Here is a 22,137-nt window from a genome sequence, read left to right as displayed (position 1 = left end):
GGTGCTGTCAGAAATAACCTGAGCTTGCATATGAACGACCCACATCAGCGACAAATACAACAATAAAAAAACAAAAAACCCTTTGGACCAAGACACGAGCTTTTGACGTGAAAGATAAAATGTACTGGGTGTATAGAAGCATCAAGTAATGTTATATCAACTATATACGGTTTAGTCTTTATTGTCAATAATTCATTATGATGTATGTGCAACTTGTACTCTTCATTCGACAAATGGGGGACAATTCAGTCGCGTGCTGCTTTTCATCATAAAAAAATACAAAAAGAAATCGGTATATTTATGCTGAATGATGATTTGTCTTACTCATTCCGACCAAACTCTTCAATGAGGGTGCTGTGATTTGGTCTTTACGAGAACCACCTGAATGGAGCATTAGGCTGGTCACACGTTCACTATTAACGTGGCCCCACCCACTAGTCCTTATTTGGGAATACAACTTCCGCTTACCGTCATACAAACATATGGTACCACGCAGTGTTGTTTTCCATCTCGGGACTGGGGCCCTATCGCTTCCTAATACTCCCACTGACATGACTGGACAAATAACTGAATCAAAAAGCAAACATATTCATCACATACATGGTTGTTAGGATTTAAATTCAAGAACGTCTGCACCATCTGAAATCTCAGCATATTTTGGTCCTCTTTTGTAAACATACTGTTATTACTGAGGGAAGTGTGTTCAATGTGAGCTTTTACATTATAGAACATTATTTCGACAAGTGGAGAGCCATCCCTTTGCCCCTGCACTGAGAAAGCATTACTGTATAAACATATTTAACAATAAAAGACAACTGAGTAAGATTTAAATATGAAATCTTGTTTTATTTGGAGGCAAATATGACCATTTTAATCCACTATATTTATTTGATAACTTTGTTACTAGTTACTTTGCATGTTGCATACTGACTGTTCATCTGTCAAAGTTGCAAATCTTTTATTTATTTTCAGATGATCACAAAAATGCTAAATATCAGATCCAACAACTGACCGATCCCTTGTATACAGTATATACATAGAACACATGTAAATATATGCATCATTTAGTTTTACTTTACTTGTGATACTTATGTAGGCTACATTAATGTTAGATACTTTAAGACTTTTACTCAAGTATTATTCATATACTGTAAGTGACTTTCCCTTTTACCAAAGTAATATTTGAACACTATATCTTTACTCAAGTTTGACTTCTGGGTACATTTTACAACACTGGTCACACTGTTGCTTTAGGTGACATGTTCCTTTATTACCATGAATACACAAATGTAGCTTATTTTCATTCAATCCCACACATTGTCCTGCTGCTGGAAATACTCATGAGCACACCAAATGTGGTTCCATCTACCGCTGAAAATAACCAATGCATCATGTCCTGTTAGAGTAGCGTCTATGTTAAAAATGGCAGCTGCCAGCTGTTTTGGGAATTCTATTAAAACAAATGTAACTATATTTGTGACATGTTTTTAAACTGTACATGATTAACAGGAACCATTGGAATTGGGGCTACTTGAGAGCCACAGACTGGGTAGGGAAGTAAGAACACATTGTTGGTTTTGAGGGGCATCGTGTGTCAAATATTAGAAATAATTTTAACAGAAGATAACAGTTGATCAGTGATTAAACATGCTTACATATCAGTAATCAGGAGAGGATTTATTAAACAGCACAAAAGTCTGATGTACACAAAATCATAAATATCCCCCAAAACAAGTTAACACCCTCCTTCCATTAACAGGATCCAACTCATTGTCTTTTCAATGCGATAATAAGCCAGTTTATATAAGCCACATATTAATAAACCATTTACACTTGAACAACTGAATGATCTACAGTATTAAGACACAAAGATGTTAGACAGTCACTCTGTAGAGTTAAAACCAAAAGTAGTTTGTTTTTTCATTAATCCCAGTAATTGTAGATAAAAAAGAAACCCTACTCAACCTAATGTGCTATTTACATCTGTCTTTACACTAGTGTGTTTAAGGGGAACAGAAATTAAAAACTGAACAAAATTTGTTTGGCAAAGAATTTTTAAAATGGGATGTTGGATTCTTAAGATGATTCTGTTTTATGAGAAACTCCTTCATTTACAGTTTAACTGCTAAAACTGTGGGACCAAACACCATGTGGTCTTTTCCTGGAGGGAAGCCATTACAATTTGTAATGTGCACTTTAAGTTCTGCTTTCTGTCTTCATGTTGTCCTCTATGAATTGTAGTGACAGCATGGCAGGGCTTGTTGCTACAGCTTGGTCCTGTTGAAGTCCCTCAAAGCCACATCCAAGATGGAGACAATGGGGTCAGCTATGATGTGCTCCTGCTTATGAGCCATTTTTTCTGTTTTCTTCATGAAGGGAATGAAAACAAAAACACAGATATGCCATCCTGATTAACCTATTGCTGCACTTATTTTCTGACACCATCTGGGACCAATTAGACCCCCATTTCATGGTCACGTTGTCACCTTGGTCAAATCTGAAAATTAACAAGGTATTAAACCAAAAACTTGCTCTGCTATTATCTGAACACAGTTGCCTTACACAGCTGACTGCACACATTGTGCTCAATCTGCAGTCTGTAGTGGTGGAACAGATAAAAGCTGTCTTGTATGATTTGTGCTTCTATCACAACTCAGACAAAAAAGAACATATCTGTTTCACCCTCTCAGGCACAGAACACCTCTGGTTGAGTTTTCACAACAATGCCATGTTTCTTTGGCATATATTGGCCATTGTCATTTGCACCTGCATACTTATGTAGGGTATGTTGTTAGATACGTAGAAGAGGTCTTCACCGGTCCAAAAGTCTAGGCCGAATCCAAAACAGGCCCATAAAAAAACAACTCAAACCTAATGAAATTAAATAATGCACCATGTTGGTTTATTCCTTAAGGATAATTAGACCTGATACAGAATGTTAGTTCAACGTTGTACTCATTCTACAGCGTGACACAAACCTGAGACCTGACCTCATTAGACTGATACTAGACCCAAGTAGAACCGAGTTGAATTGAAGATTTTAGGGGATCAAAATAAACATTTGAGTTGAATCGGTCAAAAATTAACCAAAATTGTCAACAGAATGTGAAGAAAAAGCAGTTTTGACATTATGACATTTATGCATTGTGTTGCAGAGATATCTACTGAAGTTAGCCAGCTAACGGCAGCTACAGTTAGCAGCAATTAGCAATTTTATTCTGCCTTATTTGGGAATTTGACAAGTGGCAGATTCTTACGTAAATATTTCATCTTTAAGTAAGAAAAATGTATCATTTGGATAACAATACCTTAAATCAGTTTATTGAAGCATTGTGACCAAGATAGGCAGTTAGTTTGTTATTTAACATTATCAAAATAAACTTGTCTTTCCTCTGATGGAAAAAAAATTGTTGACCTCAAACAAATCTTTGGGATTTCTGTACTGATTTATCTTGTTAATTATCAGCCAATATATATGATCAATCTGTCCTGAGCTCAGTCAAAAAATTTGCAGGCCAAAATATTAGTCAGGCTTCAGACCTGAATCTGGTCTCATCCACCAAGAACCCTTGTGAACACCTCTACTACGTATTCAAGACTGCCCCATCCATCATATGACCACCTGCTGTCCCTGCCTTCATGTGACCTGGAATCTGTTTGAGGCCAAAGCAAGAATGAATAAATAATAAAACAGAAAGCATGTTAACATTTGGCTTGGGCCCTTGATTGTTACATTTCCATATTTACCAAAACAGTTAAGCTGAAGTGAGTTGTGTGTGTATTTAGGACAAAAGTGATGTGTAATGACATTCAAACTAAAATCAGCTACTGCCTGTGAGGATGTAGTATTCACTCTACAGCTTGATATTAGTCTTTGAAACTAATGAAACCTTCCAACCCACTTAAAATCGATTAATTAGTTAAATCTTTAATTGTGACCCCCCATGGTCTAAAATTGGCCTTCAAAAAACACAACTTTTTATCTCCAACTACTAAAAAGAAAAAATGATTGACATTGGGACTTCATCATAACCTCCAGTTAAAATGCAACTCAAAAAGTGGATTCATCCAGGTTCAGAGAAATATATTAAAAAAAGAAAAACACAGTGGAAATGAGAACTGTTCCAAACACAAGAATGAAGGGTTTCAAATGTGGTAATCTCAAGTCTTGATGAGAGATACCAATAAGTACTGCATTTTAAGGTCTCAACACAGCTGTTGCTCTGTCCTTAACCTGTTCAAGAAAGATCATTAACACCAACATAAAAGCATAAATCATGTCTAATACAGAAAAAAGCCATGGGCATACTGCACCAAGAAGACCTAGAAACAAACATAAATAAATACATCTATTATTGAAAGACTTGAGGGGTGACAATATTAAGGCAATGCAGTGGCATGTTCTTGGTGTTTTCTTTCATGGAATTCTGGACATTTAAAAGAAAAGCAAAATCACACTCAATTAAATAAACTCATCATTTGCACATGAACAAAACAAAACAAAAATCTTTAGGGGTTATGCATCCACAAAACCTGACAGCAATTTCTCTGGCTTGAGCTGGACACCCCGCTCTTCACAGTGGCACTGGACCCCACATCCTTGCCAAACACCCTGCATCACTTCTACCGTTGTTTTAGTTGTCAAAAACCAGACGCACTGCCCCCACAGCAAACTGCAGCAGTGCAGTAGTACAACCTCATTTGGAGCACTCTTACAGCATGTATTCCCTCAGTACAGTCAGTGCAATGCTCAAGGTTGCTTCTAATAAAAGAATGACTATCCCATGACTTGTGGGCAGGTAACATGGCTGGCGCTGGGGCAAAATAAAATAAAATGACTAGATTTAAAATAAAAAACTCATTACATGACGAGGAAAAATAAGAAGGGATTAAAGACTGTGTGGTCCAGAGGATAGGTCACACCTCGCTCTAGTGAATGTAGGCTCTGTAGACTGCAGAAATATCATTGTCTGACTGGTCCAGTGCCTTAGCCCTCTTGTAAACCTGCACAGGAAGAGAAAAAAACAAAGGTTTCAGTGGTTTTGCATGTGCTTCATTCCTAATATTATTTTGGAATGTATTCATTTATTGTTAAAAAGGATTCAGTATTACTGTAGGTGGAGGCAAAAGTGTGTCAGTGAGGAACCAGGCATTTTGTGCACATCAAGGAAACACAATGGCTCAGAAGGGGAAAAGGGTAAAAGAGTAAAAAATTAAGAACACCTTTCCAGCCTGACTAGTGGCTTCTATAAAGATGAATCGTTCATCACACCCGACCAAACTAAGTGTAGAAGGAGAAACATTTGGGTCCACCTGAGATTCCTCTGAACTGACTGATAATAAAACAATCATCAGGAGTTTTGGGAGAGACTGATTCTGATTCTGTGTCAGCAAAATTACTCTTCAAGCTCCCATGCTCATAATGGAACCCAGATTATCTTTTGGGTCCCTTGCCAATACCAATGTTGGGGAGGATAGAAATTCTGATATTGTTATATCGGCCAATATATATTTCATACACACACACTTCTTACAATGACCCCTGGTCAATGTGGTTATCAAACAATTGTAACTAAGATATGGAATGGAGGCAGGTTACTGAACAGTTCAACAAGCTATCCAAAATGACATCAATGCACAAACAGTGAACTTAATCATTTAATAATTATAATTTTAATAAGTGTAAACTACCTAAAGCCTCTTCATTCTTCATTATATATCTACATTATAACAACAAAATATATGCCGATACGATATATCTGTGAAAGGCAAATATATATTGATTGACAGATATATCACTCTACAAACAAACCTCTTATCAAACCTTTCATCTCTCCTCACTCTTTTTATTAGCAAAGAGTGATGCACAAAACATTCCTGTAGCAGTTCCTCATTTATAGCTGACTATCACTGCTTAAAATGGCAGTAGACTAGACGAGCTGTAGATAATTAAGGTTAAGCGAGTAATGACTACAGTGAAAGGTTTGTCTGCTCTCTGGGTTATGTTTTCTCTGCAGCTGGTGTCTGTTTTTATACAAAGATTGCTTATGAGTGACTAGACTCAACACTAACACCACTAACCACACAGTTCACAAACTGCTGACTCATAATACTGAAGCTTCTCGATCACATCTGCTTATCTGCTGAAGTAAAGGAGGCTGCAGCAATGAACGTGTCAAACATCAGATTAGCATTTCATATATTATTCTAGTTTCTTCTTTTCAGGTTAGAGCTGCAACACAAACTGCAGTGTTTCTACCTTCTCAGCCAACAAACAGTGATTAGCTGTTTCACTGTCTGCTCTGGTTGAGGGTGTTGCACCTTTTGGGTGTGGTCAGAAGAGTGCTTTGTTGCATGTGTGACCACACCAACATTAATGTCAGTGTCCTGGAGTTCACCTGTACAGTACATCACTGCAGCAAGGTGACAAGTTAAACCAAAGGAAGTGAGCTAAAACTAGATGTTTTGGAGGTGTTCACTCTAATTTTTGGCATTATGGTGGAGCTAAAGGAAAGATTTGGTCAGTATTCTCCGTTCCATGAATATAAAAATTCTCAATAAATACATTCAGTAATGACCAGAACAACCTTTTAAAAAAACAAAAAAAAGTTCTACAACACAGAGATAAGGCTGTATGTTGACTTGTAAAAAGCATTAGCCTTATTCTACAATGACAGCATTTTGCTACATGAACTGTGTTACCTCTACTCCTGTGATTATTGTCCATTTACAGTTTCTGTATCACATTTCCTGGAGGCTGATCCACACAAAACTATGACCTGGTGGTGGTGACAGAGGAAAACTCTGGGTTCTATTGATAAATGTACCTTATTTTAGCTAAATAATCCATTGTCACCACGTCACTGTAGAAAAGATGTATTGTGTAAGCCCTTCTAGATAAAAAGTAACAAATTCCTTAGATAAATGCATACAATGAGCCCACAAAAATCAAAACAGCAGAGTGTAAACCTGAAAACCTAATTAAAGCACAGCGTTTTACCTCATTGGCTGCTGCAGCCATTGGGGTTGGATGGTTGGCCATGTCGCCCATTGAGATGGCTAGCCTCAGGTCCTTCTGAATGTGTTTCAAATAGTAGTCCGGCTTAAAGTTGCCCTGTAAAATATCTGGAAGAGGCAGGAAGAAAGATTATTAAGCCTTTCTATATAATAATTTCAAAAAATGTGTTTGGAATTGTCTGACAGTGTTCATGTAACCAGTTTTTTTGTTTTGTTTTACAAACTTAAAACTTTACCATTTAAGATTAAAAAGAGACTAAACTAGTTAAAACTATCAATGACAGACAACAAGTAAGCAACACATGACTTAAAACTTCCTTTATGCCAGTGTTAAATTAGGTAAAACGAAAAATGTTCAACAAGCTTTTTTTAATGACTAAGACAAGACAATAACAAGATAAAAATAGATCTTTGATAATAAAAAGGATGACAATACGAAATGTATGTTTTGTTTTCCTTGACAAAACAAGACTAAAATGTTAATGTTGGGCTTTTTTTCACAACTGTACATCTAGTCTATCTGTCAAAATATATAAATAATGCATCCCTGTCACTGCTTGACATTTTCAGATTCCCAGAGTCCCAGGTGATGCTGTCACAAACCGACAGAGTGACCACAACATGATGGCTTTTGGTCGACATAAAGGAATACATCTATGGACACACTATTTATAATTTGGCAAAAAGGAAAACACCATGCAGTAAAGGGAGACTGAGAGACTACCTGTGGCTACAGATTAAGTAGAAATAATACAAACAACCTGAAGAGACAGCTGAAGGCATTCTACCCTGCTATTAATGCCATGGTGAGATAGTCAACTTGAGTTCTAATTAACTAAGCATAAATATTTGCTAATGTTGAGTGAGTGTTACTGGGCAGTGGGCTATGTCAAACCAGGTTGACTCAGCCTGAATGGAAGCCAGTATTTCCAACGAAAAAAGTTCTCATATTGCTGGAACAAAACGATAAATGAATGAGCCGGGCTTCCAGGCTAACTTTGGCTGGGTTATTGTGTTAGCAAACGTCAGTTCACTTGTTTCAAAGCTTGTGGGTGAAACACAGGGCTTTACGATTAATGTTATAACTTGTCAAGGACAAGTAAATATTTAAGTCGGACAAATGAATTGCTTTATCATACATTGTCCTGTTGTTTGAGTGAAATATATGGGGACAATGTTTCTAAATGAGAATCACATGTTGCTGCTGTAACATGTATAGCCTACAAGTTTATATATAGATATACTGTACTTGGATGAGCAGCTTCTAATTATGTTTGGTAGGATGAGTAAGTGAAAACAGGTCTTAAATTCAGCTCTGAACATGGCATTGCAGTTACTATCTGGTCAAAGTGTTGAGCATGAGTTATGTAAGGCCAGGAAATACAACCTACAAAACAGCCTGAAGAAACTGTTTGGTATGCATAAACTACATTACTCTGCTTATGCCCGGGTGCTTTGTCCTTAGGATGGACATGTTTCTGCCTCAGTGTGTTGTAGTGTGTTATGACTTTATTTATCACCTACCTACAATGCTGTCCTATGTTCCCTCCCCAGACAGCTTAACAAACATTCACCAAATCTGAACTAGCAGCCAATATTAACCCAGCTTTGTGTTGACTAACTTTGGCATTTCTGGTCCACAAAGGTGCTTGCCATCTGGCCCTGGCACAGGATGTCCAGGAAGGTCTGCTGTGATTGACCAGTGGCCTGTGCCAGGGTCAGCCCCTCTGCAATGGTGGCCATGAAGCTGCCTTGCACCATGTTGAGGATCAGCATCATCCTTGCTGCGTTTCCTGCTTCACCTGAAAGCACACAAACACATTTTTTAAAGTATAAATATGTAACAGTCTCATCAGTGAAATGATTATCATCTTCAATGTGTCCATGCCTAAATTTCTGTTGGCCTGAGATTGGCTTTTTACCCTGTGGGTAGTCCTGCAGAGTAAGACTTCCAGATTGCCACAACACTGTGTCAACACTAAACACAGGTCCGGTTGCACTTATTATCATTCTGGTATAGGGGACAAAATGTTCCAGCTTGTTTGTATTTCTTTAAATCAATCACAATTGTTTTGGGGGGCACCTGGATACAGAGACAGTGCCCCTAGTGTTTAGGTAATTGGACTTTGCACGCTGAGAAGCAAGCCCTGCCAACGAAAAGGTAACAACTGCTAGCTTGTTTAGGTTTATGCCAATAAAGTGCCAGGTTAGCGCCAGGTTAGTGTTACAGTCATGTGCCATTTTCAGCATGTAGGTTCTTAGATTGGATGTTGTTGATGTTGTTGTTGTTTGGCATGTAGGTTACTAGATCTCCTATAGAGATTGGGATTTTGAAAAAGGAGGATAATACCAACTGAAATAGTTTTCAATGGCAGGCTTATAAACACATTATACATCTGGTGAGTCAGACTACTCTGTGGGTACTAATGAACCAATGAATCTGCACAAAGTGCGGTAAACTGATGCCATCTGACAGCTTGAGCATTCTGAAACTTTCACAGAAACCACAGGAGAGACCTGAATCTGAAAAGTCAGATATTTTCAAGGTCAAAGATACATTGGAGATTGTAAACCTGCCAATGGTGTAGGTAACAATCTGCCCACATTATCCTGATGGAATAGTTGGACATCATAATGCACTTTAGTTGGAGTATGAGAGTATGGTTAGCACATTTATATACGTCCAATAAATATGTAGTGGAAGTCAGCAACTGGTTAGCTGGTTAGCTGGTTAGCTTAAGACTATAAACCTATAAACATAACATGTTATATCTTGACGGTTTAACTCCTACACAGCACAAATGACGATTTAACGTCTTACAGGGGGTAATGTGCCAGGTTAGTTCTTGGCTGAGATCAGTAAATCTCTCTGCTGGTTGCCTAGTTGTTCTTATTTGTTAAACTGCTGTGAGTATCCAACAGTGAACCATGTGTCATCCTACATACCCAGGAAGAAGGAGGTCTTGCCCATGGCCTGGAAGCAGCTGCTGCAGTCCTCGTACACTGTTCTGTCACCAGCTGCAAGGATGACCAGCATCCCATCGTTAGAGAGCTGCTGGCTTCCTGCCACTGGAGCCTCCAGGAAACGGCCACCCCGTGACGTAATCACCTGACATTCAAACATTAGAGAACAATTTGATATTGGAATACTTATGCTGATCTAAGGATAACAGCTACTTCTGTGTATCTGTCAGATGATCAGAAGAAAAGCCACACTCACTTTGAGGCTTTGGGATGGTTCCTGATGGTAAATAGCTTTGAAACTATGTGCACTACTGTGTACTTAAGGTAAGGTTGTTCACACATTTTGAGAATTGTGGTGACTTTGATATGCTGGGTGTGTGTGTTATGTATACCTGTGAGAGTTCTGTAATAGTCTCTGGGTCAACAGTAGACATCTCTACATAGCATTTGCCCGGCCTGATTCCCTGCAGCACTCCACTGGGTCCTAACACCAACTGCAGAGCAACAAACACAAATAGTCATTTTTTTTTAACCTTTAAGTCAGTGATCCAAACTTCCACAAGAAGCCAATTACTGTAGTTGAGATGGTACTCACATCCCTGGCAGCCTTTGGATCTGAGACACAGGAGAAAGTGATATCACACATAGAAGCCACCTCTGCAGGAGTCCGGCCTAATCTGGCACCCTCCTGGATGAACAGGTCACACTGGAACACACATGATTCAGTAGCAGCATGTCAACACAGACTTAACATGATCATTCTACGATTAATCAAATATTTTCATCAAGAATTTGATCACTGTTGCCAACCTCTTGTACAATGAATGGAATGCTGTTTGAAAAGATGTTTACTGCCGAAGCGATCAATGCCAAAGAAACTCTAAACTTATTTTAATGTGAAATTTCTTTATCAGTGTCCCTATTTATGCATCTTGTGTGTTTCTGCCCAAAGCTTCGTGTTCTTGTGTTTGTGTAATCTATCCTCATTACAGGTTCTGCATTCAACCAAGGAAATTTTGCAGTACATGTTGTGCTTGGGGCCACCTTGCTTGATGCCTTCTTTTACCCCCTTTCCACTGGTTAAAAATCCCACTTAAACTCGCTGAGATCTGGCTTTTGTGTGCAATGGGAATGTGTAAGCTCCTGCGTCAACTGACTCTGCAGTAGACACGGGTTTTTATCACCTTGGCTCAGCTTTGATCTAAATGTAAGTCCCATGTGAACACGCTAAATTCCGCTGTGTGAAGTGATGACTTGTTATCAACATCCAGTGGTGGCTTTATGTACTCAGGCATGGGGTAACTAGCTAGCTCTTTGAATCTTTCGCCCTCTGCCACACGATTGGCAGCATATGTCCTTGGACCAGCGCAGCACATTTTTTCCCCCTAGCTAACAGCAGCATGATCTTTAGCGGTGAGCCATCCTCAGACATGGCAGCAGGGTGTTTCTTCTTAATTTGGTACAGAATATTGCTTCAGTACTACCAAACTGAAAAATAGCATTCATAACATGCAAGTGGTAAGCTTTGAAGACAGCTTATCAGAAATGCAAAAGAAATTTTTAATCAGTCAAACGCTGCATAATGTCAGCTCATTCATCAGACACACTATCAGCAGTAAACCCTTAAAGTTTTAACCTGTGTTGCATTACAGTACCTTTTCTGCTGTGCGGTTCCACACTGTGACAACATGGCCCATTTTTAACAGGTTGGAAACTATACCACTACCCATCAGCCCCAGACCTAGGAACCCTATCCTGCAGGGCAAAGTCCAAAAAGAGCAAACAAATCAAAACATGAGCAAGCTGAAAAGAAAAAATTGCATTCATACTGTATGTTTATGTGGTCAAAGCTAAAATCCAAGAAGCCCTATAAAAGCTTGATAATAAAATTGGTAGCATTAACTAAGTGTTAACCTTGTGATTGGTTTTTCAGTTAAATTTAGCAGATGATTTTGATAATGGTGCTTTGTAATGCTGCAGTGAGGATGTGGTCATACCTTTTATCTGTGGGTGTGATGCTGCCATTGATGGCTGTGCTGTCTGCTGCTTGGATAGATGTCGATCCTGTGTCCTGCACAATTAAATCAACACTGTCAATTTCATATTGAAGGGAAAGTGAAGCCTTACCCAGCTTTGCTATAAATGATTTATAAAACAAAATTTTCATTAAAAAGACACTGCTGTTTAATATTCAATGGAAATTAATTGGTAAAAGAAGAGTTTACAATTAAATTAATTTATTTACATTTAATATTTAAGTAAATGCATCAAGGTTTCAATATTTTGACTGGTTAGCTCAATTAGAAACCACTTTACCTCTTCAATGATCTTCAGGCGCTTGCTGATGGGTTCCATAGATGATGCTGGCTGTGGGCAGAGAGATAACAGTCAGACAAAAGGTGACCAATATGCTCTACTTCAAACCATAATGTCAAGTTCACATCAGATTTACTGAGCATTTACAAAACAGATCAGTCAAATCTAGGTGACACGTGGTCAGTATCAGGTTCAATATCTATGTTAATATTGTGTATCAAGTTGGTGTATTTGACAGGAGCATAGTCATACACTCTAATAATGTTATGAAATTGTTTTTCTCTACATTTCGTAACTGCAGTTTCATCTTATGCCATTGGTATTATAGAAACTAGACTGAAACATGGACCTGTGCCTGGGAACATCAAATGTTGAAGGTTGAAAAGTCATTGAGGAAACCCCTCACAGGCTGACAAAGGACTTATCAGTTCAGCCACAGGCTGTTTCAGTTGAACTGTTACGGGCCACTACTTAAACACCAACTGTTAATCAAACATCATCAGACATGAAAAGCTAACGGAAAATTTGAAAATCAAACAATCAATCAACAAAAAATATATTAATGTGCAGATATGAAAAACACGAAGCAGCATGCTTCCTCTTACCTTCTCAGACTGGCTGAGCAGAAAGTGATGGAAATGTGGGTCATCCTTCACAGGCTGCAACAGAACAAGAGATCAGTGTGACAGTCTTGTCTTTAAATATGTACTGAGCTGACCGAGAATATAGTGTGCAGAAAGCCTCAAATCTACACAGCAGAGTGCTGACACATCAGGACTCCCATCATGGTCCTTATACAAATTGCCATGAATTTCTAGGGTTTCTGGTAAGGAATTTGGGAGTGACTCCATCCATGGGCTAAAATTCTCAATCCGAAAGTACTTAATTTCCAAAATACATTTTACAGTGCTCACTCAGAACTCTACAATATAGCAGAAACCTCATAACCAGTGAGAACCCTGTATGTGTTCAACTGCTGCCCAAATCAGACAAGTTGGAAAAAAAGGATGTTATCCACATTGGTGACTTTTGGAATACTCACAGCAATACACAGCAAGAACAGCTTGCAAGTCAAAAGAAGTGGAATTGCGTCAATAGCAAAGTCTTAAACTGACAAGATGCACATGCTTTAAGTAATTTATGGGATGAGTGGCCCATGAAGTGACAATTACAGGTACAGTCCATGAACCTCCTTATTCATTTCTTATATATATATATATATATATATATATATATATATATATATCTTATCTTCATACACATTTCTTTTAGACTAGTTATACACTGATTGCGATGTATCTAAGGCCCTGTTAGGACCCGGTATTAACACCAGTCCTGACTGATCTGATCACAAGTGGACAGCTCTAAGTACAGGTGTGAATGCCCCCATGACAAATCGAGGACACATTTGAGATTCCATTACTCAGACAACATTTGGAGATGGTCTGGGTCACATGTGACCACATTCTTTTAGTAGTGTGTAAGCACATGTCCTTGGCCACATTGAAGGACCACCGAGTCAACTGACGTCTTCCTCGAAACAAGAAAAAGAAGAAGCCAAAAGAACAGGCAGAATGGATTACACACTGTCTGATTTCCATGTGGTTCACAGTAATGTGAATTCCATGTTTGGGCTCTCTTAACCTGCCAATGTAAAAGGCATGTCAAAGCAGCAGATGTTTGTGAACACACCGTTTCAACTGTTCGAACTATTGAAGTTGTAACCACCATATCCCCTGAATCTCTCAACAAATCTTATCATTTTGAGAACTGTTGAGTGAGGAGAAACTTAAACTTTGTGAAACAGCTATGATTTATTTGCATATAGAGCAGGGAAGAGAGACCCAATCAAGTCAAAGTGGTTACTTGAGACACATGTCGAGTTGCATGTTAATGTCAGGTGTGAACTGACAGACTTGGAGCTGGCCACTTGTGATCGGATCACTCAGGATGGATTTTAATACTAGGTCTAAAAAGAGTCTAATATCCTCCTGTCACTGAACAAAAAAATCATTTTAAATAATGAAATACACAGTAACCATATGAAACATCATGTGTTTATAATTCACAAAGTAAACACATTTTTTTTGCCGTTTATCAGTAACACAATGGTACTGGTATGGTCAACTCAACCCATAAAAGCCAGTCACTATCTGATTCTCTCCATGTTAGTGGAAACTGATTAATTTTTTACAACACAATGAGTTACGCTTCACAGTTTCATTTTATCCTGCAAACAAAAGAGCTGTTTAGGTTTTTAAAAGGCAGCAAAACATGACCATCAAATTTGCAATAGGCATAGATTTTATTGCGACAGTACTGTAGTTCAAGGAAATGTTAATATTTTGCATAATATGATAATTGAAACAAGGAAATCAGCTGATTGCATTTACAACTTCAAGACCATAAATAGAGCTACAGTAAGGGCAGCAGCAGCTGGCAGTATGAGCTCCCTACTGGCTGACCGCGTTGTATTAACTAACTACACTAAGTCCTCTATGAAAAATGACTACGTATTAAAATGTAAATTTAGGCCATTTTATGCAGGTGTGTTGCAACTGCAGCAGCGAAAATTGCCATTTTTGATGTTTGTGAAAATGTTTCCACTGACATATAGATCAACAGCTCATGACTGTACTTGCATTTAGGGGTGTGTTGTTTACACACACACACACACACACACACACACACACACACACACACACACACACACACACACACACACGTTAAGGGCATTATATTCACAGTGATCATCGACTCTGGTCTCGGGGAGCTGGTGGCTCTCATTACTCTCGAGACGTTTATAGAGTCGAGGTGGCTGGGTCAACAGCCTCCAACAGAGTTGGTGACAATCTTAAAAGTGCACGCCAAACAGACAGTTTCAGTAGCCAAGAGTGAGCACCAAACAGGTCAGAAGAGAAAGGTCTGCAGTTGTTGGTGATTAAAGCCGAAGATTAAGGTCAGGTAGAAGAAAAGCAAGGCAAGGCGGGCTTGGTGGGAAGCAAGGGTTCACCTACACTGCTTTCCCATTTGAATCCTGAGCCAGGTCCAGCCCCCAGCCTCTCAATAGTGGATGGCTCGGGGTCAGAGTCAGTTAAGTCCTTCAGGAGGAGAGAGACACATTTTCACCTAAATCAGATGGGAATTTATACAGGTCCATGTCTGCGGTGGTGGATGCCATTTGTGTGTCATACACGCAGAAGATAGTGTTGAGGACCAGATTTAATATTCCATTCTGTTCCACTGTTTGGGGTTGAGGCAGAAATCTCAGACAGGTATCTCAAACTCTGGAGAAATAAAGACCCTACAGACAGGGTTCCTCAACTTGACGAGAAGTACAAGTGCACCGGTTTTCTTTGGGGAATGCAAAATAACAACATGGAACTTCTGTTGTCAGAACTAGGGCGGCCTTTCACAGTAATAGTTCTGGATACCAGTATGCACTGCACAAATGCTTGTCACGGGGAACTTAAATTCACTCAGACCATTTCACAAACAGGCCACTGAATAAAATAGCTTAAAACATGTTAAACATATTAGATAAAGTGGGACATGCTACAATTCATTTTCAGTTGGATATCATGTGTACCAAAAAAGCTCTGTCCAGTAACAGAGCACTTTTATAGTTGTTTAAGTGAAAGCGAGAAAGGTCCCGTAACCTGGTGCAGTTTTGAAGAAAATGTTTAAGTTAAATAGTTTTTGTTTTATTGTAAACACTGAAATGTTTGTAAATGCTACTAATTATAGTTCTTTGAAGAAAACCAGAATCAGCCAAAATCTGAGTCAGTAGGTCAGACTTTTTTTTTTATCTGCTAAGAAAAATCTCTAATCAGGTTAACCTGTTTTGTGTGCAGAAACTAACTTGAAAATATTCAGAATGTAGAGGGAAAAAAAGGGTAGTGATGAAACCTGACAGTCCTTTTCTAAAGCAGGAACTTAACCCAATCGACTAAGGCCTTTGTTCTGTTTTTTACCAGGGTTTCTGCAGGGCTCACCAAGTTCAATTTAAGATATTTTTTGATCTTTCAAATACCACTCAGAATGTAATTTAATACCTGTTTTATGATCATACAGGCATACAGTATTAAATTATGATGGATATAGTATATCTGATTATTATCATATTTTTCTGTACATCCCAGCAATATTCAACAAAAACAATGGATGAGTGGATTAACCAGAACAAAAGATTTGCAGTGATATTGTTATTGATTTTCTTTCATTTTATGTGACATGAGATACAAATTTACATGCCAATGGGGAACCGAGAGCACAAGCCAGTCAGTGGTCCAAACTGGCACCAAGCATTTCAAAACACCTTGCAGGCTTTTTTTTTTGTTTTTGTTTTTTTTAGCTTTGCTCCATTGCACACATTGTAATCATTCATTTTTGTTTAGAATCTTGTTTTATCTTTTGAAAGCTAGTGCCCAGTTTGTCTTTAAGAGAATTGTAGACCAAAGATCTTATTCGCAAAAATGAAGTTGACATTCCCCAAAGATAATGAAAGGATGTGAACATAGCTCAATGCTCTAAGGAGAGAAGGATAGGGTGAACAACATGGTTACCGTCTGTGTTGATATGTCACAATCTCATTGCTTCAACCTTTCTCAGTCCCCATTTTGCTGGCACTTGTCTTTTCTAAACGGTGTACATTTTTGAGTAAAACCATTTAATGCTCGACAGGACAATGTTTTCAAACTTGTTTTACTGACCTTCTCAGAAGGGTCTTTCAGGGCACTGAGATCTTCATCATCCTCCTCCAGTATTTTCAGTGGCTTGTTGGATGTTTTCTTTCCTTTTGAGTCTCCTTTGCTGTCTGAGTTCTGTTAAAAACACAGATTATCATTTTGTGCTGTCCTAAGCAGTCTGACAACTGTTTGAATTAAGCACGGCTTTAAAATAACCTTGTCTGAGCAGGCTATATGTATATTGAGAAAAAGAGATAACTGATTTATCAAATGTTGAGTGCAATCATTCTGGTTGGCAGATGGCCTCCACAGACACCATGTGTCCACCTGAATAAACATTTGCTGAGACTGAACATGACACCTAGTATTTCATGAAGGGGGCTGGGAAGAGAAGGACTCACTGAGAAAAGTCTTACTTCACTAATCCTTCGGATTCACTTTAGTTTTTCATCTTTAGTTGTTCTGTAGTGGCATAATGGCAGAGCTGGGCAGTATCATGATTAATGCTCACATTAATCTTGGTAGCAATAGATATAATTAGATATTTTTTAAATATATCAGTGCCAAACAGTGGATCTTTTATTATTTTTATACCAAATAATAACCATAAAATCATGATTTAAGTAACATTTAAAAGGGGCACTATGTAGTTTGGAAGAAGAAACTGATTTTAATATTTACAATATAAATGAGGTAATTATACAAACTCAGAAATATGTATTATTTCCATAAGTGAATAAACAAGCTGTTCTCAGAGGAAAATAAGGGTCCCCAGAACACTGTTTGAAGCTAGAAATGTGGCAGGGTCCGCCACATATAAACAAAGTAAAACAGTATAAATTGTGTTGTCCTTTAAGGTCAACTGGGCTACCTGCTTGAAGGTGTGCCTTAAACCAATGACGTGTTTGTCCTGATCCCTCCAGTACTATTGAAGAATCACCGCGAAGTGGCTCAGTTTATTAAGTTACATAAACGTTTAATTTCCTATAACTTCTTCACAATAAAATTCCCCTGTTATTTAGTCGCTTAAAAGCTTTATTTATGAACCAGCATTACATGAAATGTTGCGTTTTCACCAGTTACCAGTTAGGGTTAGTATAACGTATTTATGGCAGTGTGTGATTTTCTGTTTCTTTTTCCTGAACTAGTTGTGTTGTATGTGTTTCAAATGACAGAATAAATGGCAGTGTTTCCTCTCAAGGCAACAACATTTTTTTTCAGACAGCATTGACATCTAGCTTTTTTCTGTATAATGTTACCAGTGCTTCCTACTTTTTGTCTACAGGTGACTAAATATATTCAACATATTTACTGATGCATTTACTTCACAGTTCACTGAGCTAAAAATATGAAAGTACTGCACTATTCTTGGCCCAGTTACACTATAGTCCAGCAGACACTACTAGTGGAGCAGAATAACTTCTCATGTGATGTAAAAACTTCAGTTTCACACAGTCAAACAAATAAATGGTGTACATCATGATTATGGCTTAACAATGAAAGTGGCTACCACACTGGACAGCAGTAAAGGAAGTAGTGCCATAGGCGGGTTTGGTTCAGAAGCAGTCCCTGACCTTTCAGGGTATCAGAGTTTAGAGAAACAACAGTGAAATAACGGGGCATGCTTTCCCTAAACCTTTGTAGTCTGCCATGCTGTTAATTCTGTGTTGCTCACAAAGAGAAAATTCTGATGCTTTGACGGACACAGTGAGGTCTCAGTTATTTGCTCCTTGACCGACAAATTGAATCATTAGCATTTAGATGGCAGCTGCAGTACTTTAAAGTGGATTACAAAAGGGGCAGACAACAAATGACAGCCTTTCTGAAGTAATGAATTCAACACAATTGTGTCTCTTTTGGGACATTTTCAAACAGGAATCTACTCATTCCACAACACCAACAGAATAATATACTATCACTCAATATTCTTGAAAAATAACATCTCTTCAGTGTCATGTTCAGTGTTTCTTGAGAGTTATAATGTGATTCAAGTGTTATATGTTTCCCTTATGGTATACCCCTCGTACTTCAATGTAGCCTTGGGCCAATGCCGTTGTCCATTGCCAACTGCTGACATAAAACTGTCAACTATACATTACCTAGAAGTAGTTTTTTGGATGATAAGGGGCAAACACAATATCTACAATACTTTACAAAGTGTTTGATAGGTGTAAAAGGACAAACCCCTTACCTGTTCTTTCCCCTTTGCTTTCTTTAGAAAGTCTTCCACTGAATCAACTGCTTGTTGAAAGCGCTTTCCTTTATTTATCTTGATCATCTCCTCTTTGTGGGCGTGGTAGGGCTTCAGCTGTTCTACTTTGATCCAGGCACTGGACAGGCACACAGAAACACAGCTCTTACAATTTAGATGCTGCAGGAAATGCAAGGTCAGTCAGAAGAGGTACCTCACTATCCAGACTTACTGGTCTTCAGTTCCAAAGAATTTCACAAAATGGCATTTTTTGCCCCTGGGCTTTTTCAGGTCCTTGGGAGGGCTTACTATCTGAAATGTAAAAAAATGTTGACATCCGACATTAGGATAAGATTTGCAATGTAAATATCCTTTATTTTGTTTTGAACCAGCAATTAACATGATTTCACGCCTTACCTTTCCTGGCCATGGTGGGTAACGGCCAAGCTTCCCCCTAAAAGAAAAGCTGTACATTTAGCCTTGGTGTATGTCTTTCTTTCCGGTAGAGACACATCCCCGACATACTCCATCAATGTCATGATTTTTATGTTTAGGACACTTCACTGAATTTCACCATTTAGTCTCAGCTAACCAACTGCGCTACTTGCTGCGAGGGCTGGGTATCGAACCTTGATATATTTCTACTATAAATAACCAAAACATGTCTACAGCACTGAGAATCAAAAGCTGTTAAGCACAGACACCACACAGCAAACATCGGATAAAAGAATAAGAAAACAAGAACATTAATTTGACTGGATAGTTTCAAATTTATTTATTTATTTATTTTTTTAGCATTATTTTTATTACAGTTTTGCTTGTGTTAAGACAACATTTGACATCTGAGAACTTTGGCTTCTTTGGTTAAATGTAAAAGCGTATTGGCACGACTATCACAAATTTCTAATACCCAGCTCTTCTTGCTGCTGTCTCTCACAATGCAACAGAGAATAGACAGAACAGCAAAAACCCTACAACATATTACAATCCAAGGGGAGTGATGCCTTATCTAGTGAGGTGCATGATGTTTAATTCTGTTGCAGCTGTCTGACGTGTTTAGAAATTATGATCTCATAGCATTTTTCAGTCAGTATTCTTCTATGTATTCCTTTGGTCTTCCTTAAGTTTGCTACAGTGTCCTCAAAAGTGGTTGAAACATTTTCTCCTTCCCCATTACATGATTTTGCAGTGTTTGTGAGGGATGCAAACTTAACTTAGACAGCAATTACTGTTGCTCACACTTACAAGACAGTCATATATTACTATCTATGCCAGTATCATATGTACAACTTATTGTATAGTTCCAATTCTTATACATAAATTGAATGCAATTTAGCGGCAGCCATGTGTCAGCTTCTAATTCAGTCTGACAGCTGTCAAGGGTTAAAAACGAGGCATTTCAGATATTAAGAGCATCGTTAGGCAACTTATAGACATAACATGAGGAAATACATTGTCGTTGCTTCGGTTGCTGGTGTAACGCTACTTAAATATGTCGATTAATCGGGTTTTACGAAACAAATGTGCAACTGAAGTTTCTCTCCTGTGTTCGTATCGTCATTTATTTACGTTAACACCCTTGATACCATCACGAGAAACACAAACCGGTTTTACAAGGCAACAAACGAGCAGTTTGACGTTATTCACCACACACGTAGCTTACTGGCTCTGACACATGGGTGAATTAAAGTAACCTCAAGGGCTATTTTCAAATCAATACAGATAACTAGCTGAACTACTTTTGTCCGCAGTGAAAGAGCAGCAACACTTAACACGGAAGCCGAGAATATGCGAAGCTAACAGTTGGCTAACTGTAACCTACAGTAACAGAATATCCGCTTAAGCTACAGTGCTAAAAAAAAAAAAAAAAAGCTCGTCACAGACCATAACATTTCTTCAAAATTAGGGAATCAAAAGTATACGGTTATAGTAAAATGCCAGTGATAACACATCGGCACAAACATTTCAACTATTAAAGACAGGTTTATATCCTTAAAAACTATCTTGTTATGGTCTATAGCTGTAGCTTGCCCGCTAGCTAGCAGCTAACTTAACGACGACTGCTGGCTGAGTCCGCTTGACTAACGTTAGCAATTTGTTTGGGTTGATCATCAACTAGCCCAGTACGCGGACACTTCTATTAATTACGTTTGGTTAACACCAACGTGAAACGTTAACGTGAAACTAACTACTACGACACAATGTTATGCAATACAAGACAATTTAGCAGAGATGGGGGCTTTCGACAACGTTTAAAGGCTATCTCACCACACTAAGTCCCCAATCCTCAGATGCACCGTCGCCATCTTACAACTTTAATAAAACGTCGCACTGAATGAGGGGAAACAACTCACACCCACTAATCACATGTGAGGACAAGCCCTTCCTCTCTGTAACATCCGCTGCTGTGTCTAAACTGCTTCTTATTCTTTTGTCTGCCGAAAATTATTCTCTAAACAGACTAAACAAATGCAATATATGCATTAACAGTATAAATAAACAACGTCAGAGAAAAATGACCAAAATAAAAATACGTACTATGGTAAATCTAGGCTACATGCCACAAATACGTTTATAAAGTGATATGCTTCATATTATATTTGAATGTAATATTCAACGAGCTTTCATTTCAAACAGTAATGATAATGTCTGTAACATGAGAGTAATCTATGTGCCTCTACGTTCAGATGTTTTTAACAGGACTTACTGCCACCCATTGGTAGGAGGACGACCATCTCCTCCGATGTTAAGAGTCAGTAGGAGCACACCTGTGTACAAAGTATTTTACAAAACAAATATTTACACAGATGTGTAAAGGCAAAATTAATATAAATTTGATATATATATATTAAAGTTAGTGGATCTATTGTCAGATAAATTCATGGTTGAATGTGAAAGTCATTGTTCAAATGGTAGTTTGCAGTATGTTGATGAAGGTTCTCAGTCATCCTGGTCAAGGTA

General features: G+C 38.3%; 1 protein-coding gene across 1 annotated transcript; it reads right to left on the bottom strand.

Annotated features, from left to right (window-relative positions):
* Window positions 1-1,658: 1,658 nt before the first annotated feature.
* glyr1 (glyoxylate reductase 1 homolog (Arabidopsis)) lies at window positions 1,659-21,515 on the bottom strand. Its single transcript, XM_073493782.1, has 17 exons — window positions 21,445-21,515; window positions 19,594-19,630; window positions 19,409-19,488; window positions 19,177-19,315; window positions 17,010-17,120; window positions 15,315-15,398; window positions 12,903-12,956; window positions 12,298-12,348; window positions 11,979-12,052; window positions 11,637-11,736; window positions 10,577-10,687; window positions 10,374-10,475; window positions 9,964-10,126; window positions 8,640-8,819; window positions 7,001-7,125; window positions 3,994-5,004; window positions 1,659-3,949 (listed from the first exon to the last, which is right to left on the bottom strand). Exons 1-16 carry the CDS (start codon window positions 21,480-21,482, stop codon window positions 4,930-4,932), a joined length of 1,524 nt encoding a protein of 507 aa, XP_073349883.1. The 5' UTR covers window positions 21,483-21,515; the 3' UTR covers window positions 1,659-3,949; window positions 3,994-4,929.
* Between the last annotated feature and the right edge of the window lie 622 nt (window positions 21,516-22,137).

Source organism: Pagrus major, chromosome 23, assembly GCF_040436345.1.
Source record: "Pagrus major chromosome 23, Pma_NU_1.0".
Taxonomy (NCBI): Eukaryota; Metazoa; Chordata; class Actinopteri; order Spariformes; family Sparidae; genus Pagrus; species Pagrus major.
This window is presented reverse-complemented; position numbering and strand designations above follow the sequence as displayed.